At 42.0% G+C, this 15,838-nt stretch overlaps 1 protein-coding gene across 1 annotated transcript in view; it reads left to right on the plus strand.

The window, feature by feature from the left end:
• The window catches only part of Ralgapb (Ral GTPase activating protein non-catalytic beta subunit), a gene marked incomplete at its 5' end in the record, with an annotated part of 76,371 nt that overhangs the window by 46,215 nt on the left and 14,318 nt on the right, over positions 1-15,838 (plus strand). Inside the window, 4 exon segments of the mRNA XM_029554319.1 lie at positions 3,472-3,630; positions 9,169-9,334; positions 10,066-10,188; positions 14,716-14,852. Of these exon segments, the coding sequence (XP_029410179.1) occupies positions 3,472-3,630; positions 9,169-9,334; positions 10,066-10,188; positions 14,716-14,852 (585 nt within the window).

Consider the following 15,838-nt stretch of genomic DNA (forward strand, 5'->3'; position numbering starts at 1 on the left):
AATTCTGTAGCATTCATTTATTGATCTGGGTTGGTTTTGGTTTGTGGTGCTGAAGACTAAATCCAGGGCAGTGTACATACTAAGCAAGCACTCTGCTACTGAGTCACATCCCCAGCTCTACTTCCACAGTGTCACAAGCTACAGTGTTCTTATGTTGTACAATTGGTAGGATTAGACTGACTTTATGTCCTGGTGTTACTCTTTGCCAGCTTTGTTGTCTTGGGCAAGTTACCTAGCTTTTCTGACTTATAGTTTCTTACCTAAAAAGTGGAATGATAAACAATGACAGAAACTTATAAGATCCTTTGTGTAGTATACAAAGGAAACCAGCCTATAATTCTGTTACCTTTTGTTGTTGTTGTTGTTGTTTTTGGTCTGTTTGAGACAGGGTCTCCCTGTAGCCCCAGCTGGCCTAGGACTTGCTATGGAGACTAGGCTGACCTCAATCTCCTGAATTCTGTTATCTTTTTAAACAACTTTACAGAGCAAATGATGCTGTGCTTTATAACAGATATTGAAACTGTTTAGAAGTGTGAACCATATTTGGGCCTGGTGGTACAAGGCTGAGACAGGAAAATTGAGCGTTCAAGACCAGCCTAAGCTGTTTACCAAGCTCCTGGTCATGGTGACTTTTGCTTACTGTGACTTAGCACTTGGGATGTGGAGACAGAAGGATTGTGTTCTGAGGTGTCCCACCAGAGAAGAAGACCATTCAGACACAGAGTTTAGCCAAAAGAAAGTCTTTATAGCCAGCTGGCGACTATACTGGGCCAAGTATACCCACATGCAACCCCAAACCTTTCTCAGGGTAGGCTTTTATACAGAAAATACACATCCTTGTCCACTCAGGGGTAGAAAGCCCTGCCCCAACAGTTTTTCATACCTCAGTGGTGGAAAAGTTCCCAACAGTTTCTTCCTGCAGGTGCAAGCCAAGTGGGAAGTACAGAAGCCAGAAACAAGCAGTTAGCAAGAGCAGCCAGGTACATGTGGACCTTTTTCTCAAACCCACATCCTGGTGCGGCTGGATCAAATTGTGTTATTCCCACACTCCGAGTCAACTGCCTCTACTTTTCAGTTGCTAGGATCAGCTAGAGCTGTAATATGGTATAGCAATGGTCGGTCCTGAGGTCCCTTCACATTTGCAAGTTCGAGAACAGCTTGGGCTACATTGTAAGATCCTGACTTGAAAAAGAAAAAGCAACGGTAGAGCTAGAGAGTTGGCTTAGTGGTTAAGAGCACTGGCTGCTCTTCCAGAGGACCCAGATTTGAATCCCATAACCCACATGTGGCTAACAACTGTTTGTAACTCCAGTTCCAGGAGTTCTGACACCCTCTTCTGACTTCCACAGGCACTGCACAACAAAGGTGCACTTACACACATGTAGGCAATATACATAAAATAAAAAATAAATTTTCTTTTTGGCCTTTTTGAGACTGGGTGTCCCTGTAGCCACAGGTGGCCTGGAACTTTCTATGTAGACCAGGCTAGCCTCGAACTCACTGAGATCTGCTTGCCTCTGCCTCCTGGGTGCTGGGATTAAAGGTGTGTGCCTGGCTTAATAAATAAAATTTAAAAAAAAAATTTTTTTTTCTCTCTTTTTTTCCTTTTTGAGACCGGGTCTCCCTGTAACCCCAGCTGGCCTGGAACTCACTGTGCTGTCCCCAGAGTTCTCTCGGGGTCTCCTGTGCTATCAGACAAACCATATAACATATTTCTATGTGAATTTATTATAGTTTATGTCTTGGGAGGGGTGTGGAGAAACTTACAGAGACTAATGCCGGGCACCCAGCACCCTGCTGTCCTTGGCAGGCCGCAGTTCCAGATTGCTTCCATGCCTGCCCACAGTCTCCTTTAACTTTGCCCAGGCATCTTGGGCCTGCAGTCTCACCCCAGGTCGGCAAATGCCCCCTCTTGGGACACAGGTGAGATGCTGGGGCCATCTTTTTCTCTGCACCCGCCTCCACTGCCGCTGTTGCCTCGCCAACACTGTGCATTCCTGGCAGCTCATGCCTTCTGTCCCAAGATGGCACCACAAGCCCCTCCTTCCACGACTGACTATCCACAGTCAGTTCTCCACAGCAGGCCCCTTAGAGGAACAGGACCCCTGGGGAACATATGTAGACCAGGCTGGCTTTGAACTCACAGAGATCTGCCTGCCTCTGCCTCCTGACTGCTGGGATTACAGGTGTGCACCACCATGCCTGGCTATAAATAAAATTTTTAAAAAGCAATTATAAATCAATTTTAAGAATATATGTACTGCTGAGTGTGGTGGTGCATACCTTTAATCCCAGCACTTGAGAGGTAGAGGCAGGTGGATTTCTGTGAGTTCAAGTCCAACCTGGTCTACATAGTGAATTCCAAGCTAGCTGTGGCTACAGGGAGACCCTGTCTCAAGGGAAAAAAAAAAAGAATATATAGAGGGCCAGGCGTGGTGGCGCATGCCTTTAATCCTAGCACTCGGGAGGCAGAGGCAGGCAGATCTCTGTGAGTTCAAGGCCAGCCTGGTCTACATAGTGAGTTCTAGGACAGCTGGGGCTACAAGGAGACCCTGTCTCAAAAAGACCAAAAAGAAAGGTCCCTTTTATTTGTTTGAGGGGCTGCCACTTAAGGTAAGAACCCATACCATAAGTCCTAAATTTGTGGTATTTTTAAGGTTAAAATTAATATTGTTCTATGAGATCTTGATTTAATGGGGTTGGAGAGATGGCTCAGTGATTAAGAACACTGACTGTTCTTGCAGAAGACCCGGGTTCGAATCCCAGCACCCACATGACAGCTAACAACTGTCCATACTTAACTCCAGTTCCACAGTATCAGACAGTCTCTTCTGTTCTCTGCGGGCACTGCACGACACGGGTTCACTTACCTACATGTAGGCAATACATGCATACACATAAAAATATGTATGTAGTTTCTGCACTGTATTTAAGACAGCATTTTTCTTGGCAAGAAACTATCTTCCAAAGTAACTATCATTTTGCATCTGTACTAGCAATGAATGATTTTTTTAAATGCATTTTTCAAAGATTCTAGAAAGCAAAGATAGTCTAGAGAAACAGGATCCAAAATTATATACATACCACAGCCTAAATTATGTGTAGTAATGAAGAAAGGAGCAAATGAGATAACTGAAAGGAAGTGTAGAACAGTATTAAATACTGTCTGTAGGGTTTTGATTGTATTTATTTCTGCTATTTTGTTTAATTTTTATTAAACCACGAGAAAAGCTGCATATCGTGGCAACCCCTGAAATCCTAGTGCTTGGGAGGCTGAGGCAGAAGGATTGTGTAGTCAAGGATAGCTCCAGCTACATAGTAAGTTGGAGGACAGCCCTGGCTACCAAGCTATAGTGAGACCCTATATTTGAAAAAATGAATGAATGACCAAGCAAACCACAATCAAGTATTGCTTTATAGTTGAAATAATGAAAAGTGATGATGACTGCTCTTTTCTTCCTTTGGTGACAGGAACCTGCAAATAGCCGTCTACCTCCTCACCTTGTTGCACTTGATTCTACGATAACTGGGTTTTTTGATGACATTGGGTATCTGGATCTCTTGCCATGTCGTCCTTTTGACACAGTTTTTATTTTCTATATGAAACCAGGTCAGAAAACAACCCAAGAGGTAAGAATTCTAAACTTTTTTTCCTTTGGTAGTTTTCTGTGCTATACAAGATTTTATGTAAAACATCTGTATTTGTACTTGAAATGAGAATTTTGTGCTTAGGCTTAAAGACTTAATGTAAATCAGTTCAGAAACTGAGTGAATTATAGACATGATCCCTAGTGTCCTGATCCTTGTCACCCCGAGAAGAACATTTTAAGAGAATGATAGCGTCTATTTCTTTTCTTTAATAAATTCATATTCATGAGGCAAAGAAACTATAGAGTACCTGAAGGTTAGCTGCAGAAAGCCGAAGCCAGGCCTGACATCTTGAGAGTAGAACAGCAGTCACAGCTATGCACTGACCACTTCCCTGTGCCTTCATGCCAGGGACAGAAGTGAGCGGCAGGCTTTCCCTGCAAGCTGCGTTCCATCCAGGTAGCTCACAAGCAAGCTGTTTCCATTAAGGAGTGCACAGGGTCAGAAATAACATGGAGATAAGCATCCAAATGATAAGGTATAACACAATTAGACACAGGTGGCAGAAGAAACTTGGAAGAAGGAAACTTGGAAGATTGGAAACGAGTGGTTGAAGCATGGAAGAGGCAGTGACTGTGACTAGAAGGTCACAGGTATTGTGAAGCAGAATATTCAGTATGTCAGGTGCTATGATCATAGGGTCTTAGCATTTCATTGTTATTAACCTAATTAATTAAATTAGCACACTGTGGCAATTTACTCCTTACAGTGTTTCCATGAGAAGCACTATTTCAAATTATGTATTAACACTGGGTGTGGTAGCACACACCTTTAGTCCCAGCACTCTATCTATCTCTAAAATCGAGGCCAGCCTGGTCTACATAGTGATTTCCAGGCCAGCTGGGGCTATGGGGAAACCCTGTCTCAAAAAAAAGAAAAAGTTCTTCTCATTCCACACACTGTTTCAGCTTTCTGTTAGGTTCCAGAGTGACAGTGGCTAAGAGACGAGGCTTTTTACCTCTTTGGAGTCCTGTCTAAAGAGAAGACAGGCATTAAGAAGCACCCATAGTAAAGTGTATGAAGCGAGGCATTATTAGGAGCCCTAAGAGGAGCACCTAACCCAATTTCAAGGTGTTTTGGAGAAAAAGACATTCCAGTAGTTTCTGAGGTATTGACTATAGGTAACAAAGCAAAAGCAGATGGTTTCTCACAAATAATAGCAAAATGTGTACATTCGCAGGGGTAAGAGAGTGCTGCGTTTCTAAGCCATGTTAACAGTGATGTTTTAAAAAAGATGGCCTAACAGGTCTGGAGAGATGACTCAGCGGTTAAGAACACTGGCTGTTCTTGCAGAAGACCCGGGATTGAATCCCAGCACCCACATGGCAGCTAACAACTGTCTGTAACTCTGGTTTCAGGGGATCTGACAGCCTTTTCTGTCCTCCCTGGGCATTGCAGGACACAGGTGCACTTACCTACATGCAGCAAATACACGCACACACATAAAATAAAATAAATAATAAATTAATTAAAAAAAACAAAACAGCGTGAATCTCAGCATTCATCTTAAGGCCAGGAGCTGACCCTAACTGCTGAGAACCTGTTCCTTTAGCTTTCTCTTGGAACTGTGTTCTGGAGCACGAGCTTTGCTCATTCTTTATAAAACAATATCTCCAGCTTGAAATGGGGGGGAGAAAGCCAGGCTCACCCTCATCAGAGAAGAATTTTCTCCTTTGATCTCTAGAATACTACACACACAATTATAAAACACATTTCTCTCAATGTTTGCAGTGCACACATTCCTATGCTATCTTGTGTGGAGGGCATGGATGTGTCCTGAGGGATTAAGGTCGTAGGACCAGGTCATGAGGAGCACATGGCTCAGTGAGCTTGTTTACATTACAAGCATTAACTTTTTGGTTGCAAGGTTAGATGAAAATTATTTGTCCAGAATACATTGATCTTGTTTATTTTTTGGTTTTGTTTTTAATTTTTTCATTTTTTGGAATATGTTAATACTGTAAAAGTCATTCCTACAGTTCCCCCTTCTGTGTTTTATAAATGAGGAGGCATGTCCATATTGTAATAGAAGGTAGTCCTGGAAAGGTCATTCTCACAAGAGCATGGCATCTTTATGAAGTTCAGCTTGGGTGCCAGTGTGCTTGGAGCTTGTGAGGGGGAGGATGGTGGCAGCCAGGGATCAGACTTGGTGCTTTAGGTTGTTAGAAGAACCTCAGTAAAATTGGATTGATTACTGGGGCTGGGAATCCTTTGAAGTTAGACATGAAAATAATGGGGCCATTTGTTTGTGCCAGTAAAAGAAGAACAGGCCCTGAGGCAATTCCTAATCTTGGGTTTCTTAGCTCTGAGGGTAATCAGTACCACAGTGAAGAGCCCTGGAGACTTCCTTGGGAATATCTGAACTCTTTCCCCACTTAGGCATAGGAGGTTAATCTCTGGCCACCAGTATGTGGCCTACAAGTTAAATTTGAATCACCTACTGCTTCCCAGCTAAATTTTCAGAAGTTATTTATTTACAAACTTCATGTCTAGCCAGGCATATTGGCATACATCTGTGATCCCATCACTTGGGAGGCCAAGACAGAAAGATGGCAAGCTCTAGGTGAGCTGGAGCCGTAAATCAGACATCCCCCCAAAAGAAAAGAAGCTGGCAAGCAGATTAGTTTCCTAACAGTTAATAAGAATATGGAGGGGGAGGGGCCAGCTAGATGGCTCAGCAGGTAAAGGAGTTTGCTGCCAAACCTGATGACCTGAGTTCAGTCCCTGGTACCTACATAGTGGCGGAGAAAACTGACTCTCAGAAATTCACCACATGCATGTTGTAGCAATGCATGTGCTCACATACACACATACACACAGATATACACACAAGCAAAGAAATCAATGTTGAAAAAGAATAAGAAGGGATATGGATGAACAAAGACTGCAGAGACTGATTCTATGTACAAAAATAAGCCTGATGGTGACACTCAGCAGATTGAGAAGTGCTGGATATTGATTCCTATACTTCTGCTGTGGCCTGCATGGGGTGCTGCCATTAGTTAGCATTGTGTAGATGACTTTAGGGGTTTATGGACTAGCTGCTATAATCACCTGAAGGGAACTTTTAAATACTGTGACTTTAGGATCTTGCTTTTACTCACTTTGTAGGCCTGGAACAAGCTAAGGGAACCTTATTTTTAAGCAATTCTCCAAGTGATTGTGGTGCACTCTGTTACCTGTCTCCTTTTTCATTTTTAATTTGAAGAAGAATTTTGTGTTTTTCTTCCTTTAGAACCGAGTGCCCACCAGCAGCACTTGTGTTGTGTTAGGCTAGCTAATTCTTTGTTGTAGGAGCAGTTTTGTGTGTTTCAGAACATTTAGCAGTGTCTTTGGACTTGTATCTCAACAGTGTCACTGTGTCTTAGTTTCTTTTCAGACTGCTGTAATAAAATACTCTGACAAAGTAACCTAAGGGGAAAAGGTTTGTTCAGCTCCTAGTTTGAAGTACGTCATGACACGGAAGTCAGAGGCAAGAGCTTGAGAGAACACATCACATCCAGTACACTGGTCACAGCACCCATAGTCAGGAACACAGAGCAGGGAGAGCATGCAACCTTGTGCTCAACTCCCCCTCTCTTTTTCATTCAGCTAGAATCTAACCTGTGAAATGGTACCATCCACATTCAGGATGGATCTTCCCATTTCACCCCAATTAAGAAAATCTCTCATGCCAGCTGTGGTGGTGCACGCCTTTAATCCCAGCACTCAGGAGGCAGAGGCAGGTGGATCTTTGTGAGTTCAAGGCATGCCCATGGGCCAACCTAATATAGATAATTCCCCATGGAGATTCTTCCCAGATTGGCCAAGTTGACAGTTAATACTAACCATCGCACTGTGACATCTAAAAATGTCTCCAAGCTTGCCAGTGTCCCCAGAAGGTCAAAATGACCCCAGAGGAGAACTACTGTTTTAATTTTTTTAAACTATAGTTTGTTTTGTTTTTGAGACAGGGTCTCCTTATGCAACCCTGACTGCCCTGGTACTCACTGCTTAGACAAGACTGCCCTGGTATTCACTATATAGACAGGCTGGCATTGAATTCACAGAGCTCTGCCTCCCCATGCCTGGCCTTGTTTTCATTTTCCCCAGTTATTTATGTGTACCTGTGGTGTGTGTGCCATGGCACGTAGGTGGAGGTCAGGGGGCAGCTTTCGGTAGTCAGTTCTCTCCTTCCACCATGTGGATTCCTGGAATCAACCTCTGTTTCTTAGGCTTGGTGACAAGCTCCCTTATCCTCTGAACCATCTCCCTGGCCCTGAGAACCACTGCTTTAGGATGAAGGTTTGTCCTTCTGAGGTTAGTAGAAAGCCCAAGTATATTTAGTGAAGAGAGAAACTTCTATCTATTCATTTTTCTTACAGTGCTTATATTCTCTCCTTTGGACTAAGGAAAGGGTATTTTCACATACGTTTATTTTATTTTATTTTTGTCTTTTTGAAGCAGGGTCTCCCTGTAGCCCCAGCTGGCCTGGAACTCACTAGGTAGACCAGGCTGGCCTTGAACTCACAGAGATCCGCCTGCCTCTGCCTCCCAAGTGCTGGGACTACAGGCGTGCGCCACCACGCCTGGCATTGTTTATTAATTATACCTAATCTTTATTGCACTTGTAATAGGTTAGTACTTCTGTAGCATGTGTCAAGGCTGTAATCACACACCTGTGTAACATTCCGCATTAGCTAGGCTGTTAAACTGTTAAAGGACATTGCAGCCTTTTGTTTATTTTAAATAACTATGTCTGGCTCAGTAATTGTTTCACCAGAGAGATGCTTAGGGTTTTACTTATGTCATTTAATCTTTTTTTTTAATCTTTTATTATTTTTATTTTATGTGTATGAGTGTATTGCTTGCATGTGTGTAAGTGCACCCCTGCCATACAGTGTCCATGCAGAGATAAGAAGAAGGGGTTGGATCCCCCGAAACTGGAGTTACAGACAGGCACCATGTGGGTGCTGGGAATCAAACCCCAGTCCTCTGCAAGAGCAGACAGTGCTCTTAACCATTGAGCCGTCTCTCCAGTCCCCATTTAATCTTTATAACCATCATTTTAAAAAGATTTATTATTTTTATTTTATGTGTATGAGTGTACTGCCTGCATGTATGTAAGTACACTCATGTTGTGCAATGCCCGGGGAGGTCAGAAGAGGGTGTCAAATCCCCTGGAACTGGAGTCACGGACAGTTAGTTGTTAGCCACCATATGTGTGCTAGTAACCAAACCCGGGTCCTGTAAGAGCAGCCAGTGCTCTTAACTGCTGAGCCATCTCTCCAGCCCCACACAACAAGCATTGTTATTCCCACTTTCCATTATGAATAAATTGAGGGTGTCTATGAAACTTGCACAAGGATCAGCCAATCCAGCCAGTTCACTCCAGAATATGGAATTTTCACTAGTAATAAGTTCCCAAACTTACTCTGAACTGGGCCTTGATTTGTCAGAAGCTGCAAAGGTAACCAGTTTTTATGGTTTATTTTAATATGTTTTGTTTCTTTCATAACTGAGATTTGCTGTGTATTTCAGATTTTAAAGAATGTGGAATCATCTAGAAATGTTCAGCCACATTTCCTAGAATTTTTGCTCTCCCTTGGCTGGTCAGTAGATGTGGGCAGACACCCTGGTTGGACTGGACATGTGTCTACCAGTTGGTCAATTAATAGTTGTGAGGATGATGAAGGGTCTGAACAAGGTAAAACTCAGAATAACTATTGATTATTTGTTTGGTTACTCTTGATTTTTTTCCTTTTACTATGAATTTTTAGTCTTGATTATAATTATATAAAGTCTTCTTCCCTCAATCCTAGTCTTCATTTGGGTCAACTTTTTGTGAAGTTATTGGTCTTTTATGAGGTAATAGTAGCATGTTCATTTTGAGATTTACACTAACTCGGAAGTGTCTTGATTCATTTGTTCATTTTAATTTATCTAACTTAGAGCAGATACTTGTTACTACAATTTCTTGTATGTCTCTACTGTATCAGTGATTACCAGGGAGGGGAGAGCAGAAACAGAGCTAAGGAGTAGGAGAGAATAACCAGGAAGCACACATGCACATGTACACATACATACATACATACATACATACATACATACATACATAACATCGTACATAGCCTGGCCTGACTCCTTTCAGAGTGCTTGTGGTGATCTGCTCTAGATTACTCCTTATTCTTCCCCAAACAGATAAGTTGCAGGTCTTGCTAATCAGAAGCAGTCTGGTATGGAATAATTTCACAAACTGGGAAATTAGGATGTAAAATTATTGTAAAGACAATGAACAGTCATGGTTTATTCTTCTTACCTGCAAATTGGTTTTCATTGGAGCTATTACCACTTTATAAACTGGTTAACATTTTATGAAACAGGAAGATTAATGTCCCTTACTTTCTGAAGCAGTGACTCAGTATTTCTTCTTCCTAGATGAAGTAATTTCCTCTGAAGATGTTGGGGCTAGCATTTTCAATGGACAGAAGAAGGTGCTGTATTATGCTGATGCCCTAACAGAAATAGCTTTTGTGGTTCCTTCTCCTGTGGAATCCTTAAGTAAGAACATTTTCTGCATAGTGCTTTTATGATGTTTGTATATTCACTGGTTTGTGTGGTGTTATATATTAGAAGAGATCTTGAAATCATCAAAGGCATTCTTTAGCTTCTAAGCTAAGACTTACAACTATATACAAAGGTACAAGATACTATCATCTCCTTACTTTCTGTGGGGTGCTCATTACATTTCTGGTGCTATGTCCAAAATCCCTGACAGAAATAACTTGAGGGAGAGACAGGTTAATTTGGCTCGTGGTGTCAGAAGTTTCAAGCCATCAGAGTGAAAAGGCTTAGTCTACAGCAATGGGAGCATGGGGCAGAGGCTTCCATTACAGCAGACTAGGAAGCAGGGCCAGAACCAGCAGCCAGGCTATAACTACGAAGGCCTCTCCCCAGTGGCTTATTTACACCAGCTAAGTCACACTTCTTAAAGGTTCCACAGTCTCCCAAAATAGCACAAGTAGCTAGGAAGGAACCGAGTGTTCAAAGTTTGAACTGTGAGGAACATTTCAGATTAAAACCATAATATGCTGTCTCTTCCAGTGGTTCAGGGCCATCTCATAATGCAAAATGTATTCCATCCAACTTTGAGTCCCCATAATCTTAACAGTTTCCACACTTTAAAAATTTGAAGTCTCTGGGCCTGGAGAGATGGCTCAGTGGTTAAGAGCACTGACTACTCTTGCAGAGGACCTGGGTTTGATTCCCAGCACCCACATGGTGGCTACAAACCATCCTTAACTCCAGTTCCAAGGGAGTCCGAAGCCCTCTTCTGACCTCCATGGCATTGCATGACATGGGTGTACTCACATACATGCAGGCATTATACTCATAAAATAATAAATAAAATATTAAAAAAAAATTTGAAGTCTCTTCTGAAACTCAAAGGAAACTCTAAACTTTGAGCCCCTGTAAAACCAAGAAGAAAGTTACATACTTCTAATATATAATGGCACAGAGTAAACATTCCTATTCCAGAAGGAGGGAGTAGGAAAATAGCCAGGAAACATTAGACCAAATCTTAAACTCAAAAGTCCAAATATTAAATCCCATAGCCCCATGCCTGATAATCAAGGTACATGATGATGTGATGTTAGCTCTAACAGACTTGAGCATCCCTGCCCCTCTGTCCTTGACATTTATAGCACATATGGTCTCTATTGGGCCAGCTTCACTCAGTGCCTACAGCTTTCCTTGACAAACCTCCGTGTTCCTGGCATCTCTGACATTTTGTGGTTTCCATTGGATCTTTGGTTTCACTCTTAAACTTTACACACATCCTGCCCTGGGGCTTCCTGAAGGGTATCCTACCCCAGTACACATTGCCTGGCCTCACAGGCTTTTCTCAAAGATCTGGTTAAAGCCTCCATGACTCCATAATTCTTGATTATTTATGCCTGTGAACTAGCACAATGTCAAGATGATGTCAAATTCTGGTGCCAACTTGAGCAGCAGTCAGGCCCCTTTGAACCATGGCTACAGTGGCCTCTGAGGGCCTGGATGGCTGAATCCAAACACCAGGGTAACCTCTTTCCAGCTGGGTGCCACTCTTCTCACAAGAAAAATCTTGTAGGTGAGCTTTCAGTTTCATACATTGGAGCCTGCAGTGGCTAAGTAGAACTACTTCCTGAAATAGTTCCTCAAAGCACCTTTCCCATTGTTCCAACACAAAATGCACAGCTTCTTTTTACTGTTGCTGCTCTAAAAAGTATAGTCCCCTTGTTCACACTCAGCTTTGCAAGTTTACCAATGTTCATATTCCTTCCTGGCTAAGCTGCATGTTTTCAAATCTTGCCCTTCTTTTTTGCTTATTTTCCACAGCTAAAAGCAGCTAACAGTAACCATACCACCACTGAATGCTATGCTGTCTTCAAATTTCTTCTGCCAAATCAATTAGTCCATTATTTTTGCCATTGGCATCACTCAGTTTTTCAAGACATAGCCTGAATATGTACAAATTAGTTTGCCAGAATATAACATGAGTGGCCTTTAGTCTAGCTCCCAATCAAGCCCTTGCTCAGATACCTCATGAGCAATCTTCACTGTCTTAATTTGGCCATTCGGTTCTGCTTGAAGCATTCTAGAGCTGTTCTAGCCTGCTTCTCTACAGTCCTCCTGCAAATCAATTCCAAAGGCCAAAGAACCACATGGTGAATTTTAGTCACAACCCCACTTCTCTGCTACCAGTTTTTTGTGTTACTTTTGTGTTGGTATGACCAAAATATTGAACAAAATAAGGAATGAAGGGTTTTACTTTGGCTTATAGTTTCAGAAGTTTGGGTTCCCATGATGGTGATGGCATGGCAGAACAGCTCAGTCCATGGCTCTGGAGCGCATGCAGAGGCTTCTCACCAGGGCAGACTAGGAAGCAGAGAGCAGGACCAGAACCTTCACAGAACCCCTCCTTCTCCCAGCCTGGCCCCACCTCCTAAAAGCTTCACAGCTTCCCAAAGTAGCCCCACCAATCTGGAGAACAAGTGTTCGAACATGAGCCTGTGGGACCATTTCAGACTGAAACCATAGCAGGCCATAGTTAAAGACAAGTAGGCTAACACTCTAATTCTTTCTCATTTTTTATGATATTTTCATGCATATATGTTACCTGTGCTCATATTCCTTTGCCAACTTTCTCCATATCTGATATATATATATATATATAAAAATCTAGATTCCATATAGGGGGAAACATGTACGAGTCTTTCTCCCCCACCCCATTATGCTCTCTTGTTCCCTGTTCCTCTCCCTTTCATGTCAGACGTGCGTGCGTGCGTGCATGCGTGCGTGCGTGTGTGTGTGTGTGTAAAGTCTAGATTCCATATATATGAAAACATGAGACAGTTGTCTTTCTAACTCATTTCATTGGACATGATGATCTCCAGTTCCATCCATTTTCTGGCATATGAATCATTTCCATTTTTCTTCATAGTTGAATAAAACGCCATATGTGTTCATAACATATTCTCTCTCTCCAGTCTTCTGTGGATGGGTATCTAGAACTCTGTAAGTGCAGTCCCACTTCAATCCTACTTGGGTTTTTCTTTAACTTAACCAGTATATACAAGCTTCCATTTCTGCCTTGGCCACTTCTTTTACAAATTATGAGTGAGGCCCCACCTGTTTCTCCATTCTCATGTGAGAGCTTTTATGTGGAGCCCTAGAGAAACCTCCAGCTAGAAGAATTTCATGATGACATCAGGCTGATCTTTGGACAGTAGGCAGGAAAAACTTAAGCAGTGTAGAAAAGATTATAAGCTATTCTTATGGGTTGAATATGATTGATTACTCTTTCTTGGTCAGAACCCATGACTTCTTTTGGTTAGAATATTGGCTTTTAGCTGTGTATGGTGGCACATGCCTTTAATCCCAGCACTTGGGAGGCAGAGGCAGGCAGATCTCTGTGAGATCGAGGCCAGCCGGTCTACAGATCAAGTTCCAGGCCAGTTGGGGCTACAGGGAGACCATATCTCAAAAAGACACCCCCCCCCAAAAAAAAAGAATATTGACTTTTTTCAGATTAAGGCCATTTCTTCATACCAAGGTAGAGAATGTCACCTTCTTTGAGACCATTTGAGAAATGGGATATACATCACACTTGCAGTCTCATCTCCACATTAATGACTTTTGCCTAGCAGCTTCTCTGCCTTTGTACTTAACCACTGGTTTCTCACTTTAGATGCTTACCTTTTTCATGCCCTGGGGTCGTTTTTGCCCTAGTAAATCAGTGTAGCATCTGCCTGCCCTCCTATCAAGGCTATGGTCTGCATCCTTATTCCAGCAGCTGAGCCCTGACTGCTGTGAGCTGAGTACCTTCCTGGTTTCTCTGACTGAGTTAGCCTTCACCATCAAGTCTTCCCAGAGCTAGAACCTTGGCCTCATATATAGCCTCCATAGTTGAGTCTTAGCCTACTGTTGTGAAACACATTAATGTCACTTGTCATTTGTACATGCTGACACAGCTTCTATTGATAATTTATGTTTCTTGGGGGCGATGGGAGGATGGTTGTAGATTTGTTTTGTTTTTTTACTCTATGTACTTATCTCCCACCAAATTGTTCCTTAATCTCAGACTGGGTCCTTGATGGCCTTCTGATGTCCTAGTATCTGCTTAACATGGCACTCAGGATTGAATATATAATATAAATACTTCAGAGAGTTACAGGTAGCTTTTATTGTAATTCAGAACTCCTGGAACTGAAGTTATGGATGGTTGTTAGCCACCATGTGAGTGCTGAGAACTGAACCCGGGTCCTCTGCAAGAGCAGCAAGTGATCTCAACTACTGAGCCATCTCTCCAGTCCCAGTTTTAAATTCTTTTAAGGGTTATAAATAAAATGTAAAGAATATGCTATAGCAACCTATGGCCCTCACAGCTGGAAGCAAGAGCACTTAATCCTTCACAGAGAACATCTCTCAGAACTTGCTGTGGAAGTAGTGCTTTGTATCAAGTGACTTAAAGTTATCATAATTAAACCTCTGTCCAAAGAAGTAGCAGGTATTATAATTGAATTTTTTTTCTTTTCTCTATAGCTGATTCATTGGAAAGTAATATCTCAGACCAAGATAGTGACTCAAATATGGATCTTATGCCAGGAATTCTGAAACAGCCATCCCTGACGCTTGAGCTTTTCCCCAGTCACACAGACAATCTTAATTCCTCACAGAGGGTAAGTTGTGTTACTGATATATCTAAAAATTTGTAGTGAAATGAGAGTAATTATAGAATCAATCTGGAAAGCTTAATTCTTTGGCTTTTCCTTTAATCTGCAATGAATAGTTGATTCTAAGATAACATTTGTGATTTTGATTTTGACATTCTGATACCATGTTCAGCTCTTTTACCCATTCCTTTTTAAGCTGAGGGTTTTTTGTTGTTGTTTTTCTGTGGGGTTTGTTTTGTTTTGTTTTGTTTTGGGGTTTTTATTGTTGTTTTTTGGTCTTTTTGAGACAGGGTCTCCCTGTAGCCCCAGCTGACCTGGAACTCGCTATGTAGACCAGGCTGGCCTGGAACTCAGAGAGATCCACATGCCTCTGCCTTCCAAGTGCTGGGATTTAAAGGCTGTGCGCCACTATGCATGCCATAAGCTGAGGTTTTTTGTTTTCTGACATGCCCACTGCCTCCCAAATGCTGGGTGCCACCCACCTGGCTGAGGATGACCACTCTTAAAGCACCTCATTTTATTTATCACTGCTTCTTTGCAGGCTAATAACAAGCAAAAAAAAAAGAAAAAAATCATGTGATTGCCTCAGTAATGCAGAAAAAAGTAATCAACTTGAGAAAAAAGCCTCAGCAAACTCTTGAGTAGAAATGAACCTCTTTAAACTGACAGAGAGCTTCAACAAAAAACCCACACGCTAACATTGTATTTGCATAGTATGCATTATGCTTGAGCAATTGCTATGAGGTAAATCACTGCTCTTACTACTACTTAGTAGTAGAGGTCCTACACAGCGGAACAATGCAAGAAAAAAGTAAAATACATAAAAATGGAAAAGCAAGGAGTAAAACTTAATAATTGCAGATGACATGATGATGTGTGTAAGAAACCTTAAGGGACACTTTTTTTTTTTTTTTTTCGTTTTGAGACAGGGTCTCCCTGTAGCCACAGCTGGCACCACACTGGACAAGGAACTCATTTTTTTGTTTGTTTTT

Source organism: Nannospalax galili, unplaced genomic scaffold (genome assembly GCF_000622305.1).
Source record: "Nannospalax galili isolate Female #2095 unplaced genomic scaffold, S.galili_v1.0 scaffold765, whole genome shotgun sequence".
In the NCBI taxonomy this organism is placed as follows: domain Eukaryota; kingdom Metazoa; phylum Chordata; class Mammalia; order Rodentia; family Spalacidae; genus Nannospalax; species Nannospalax galili.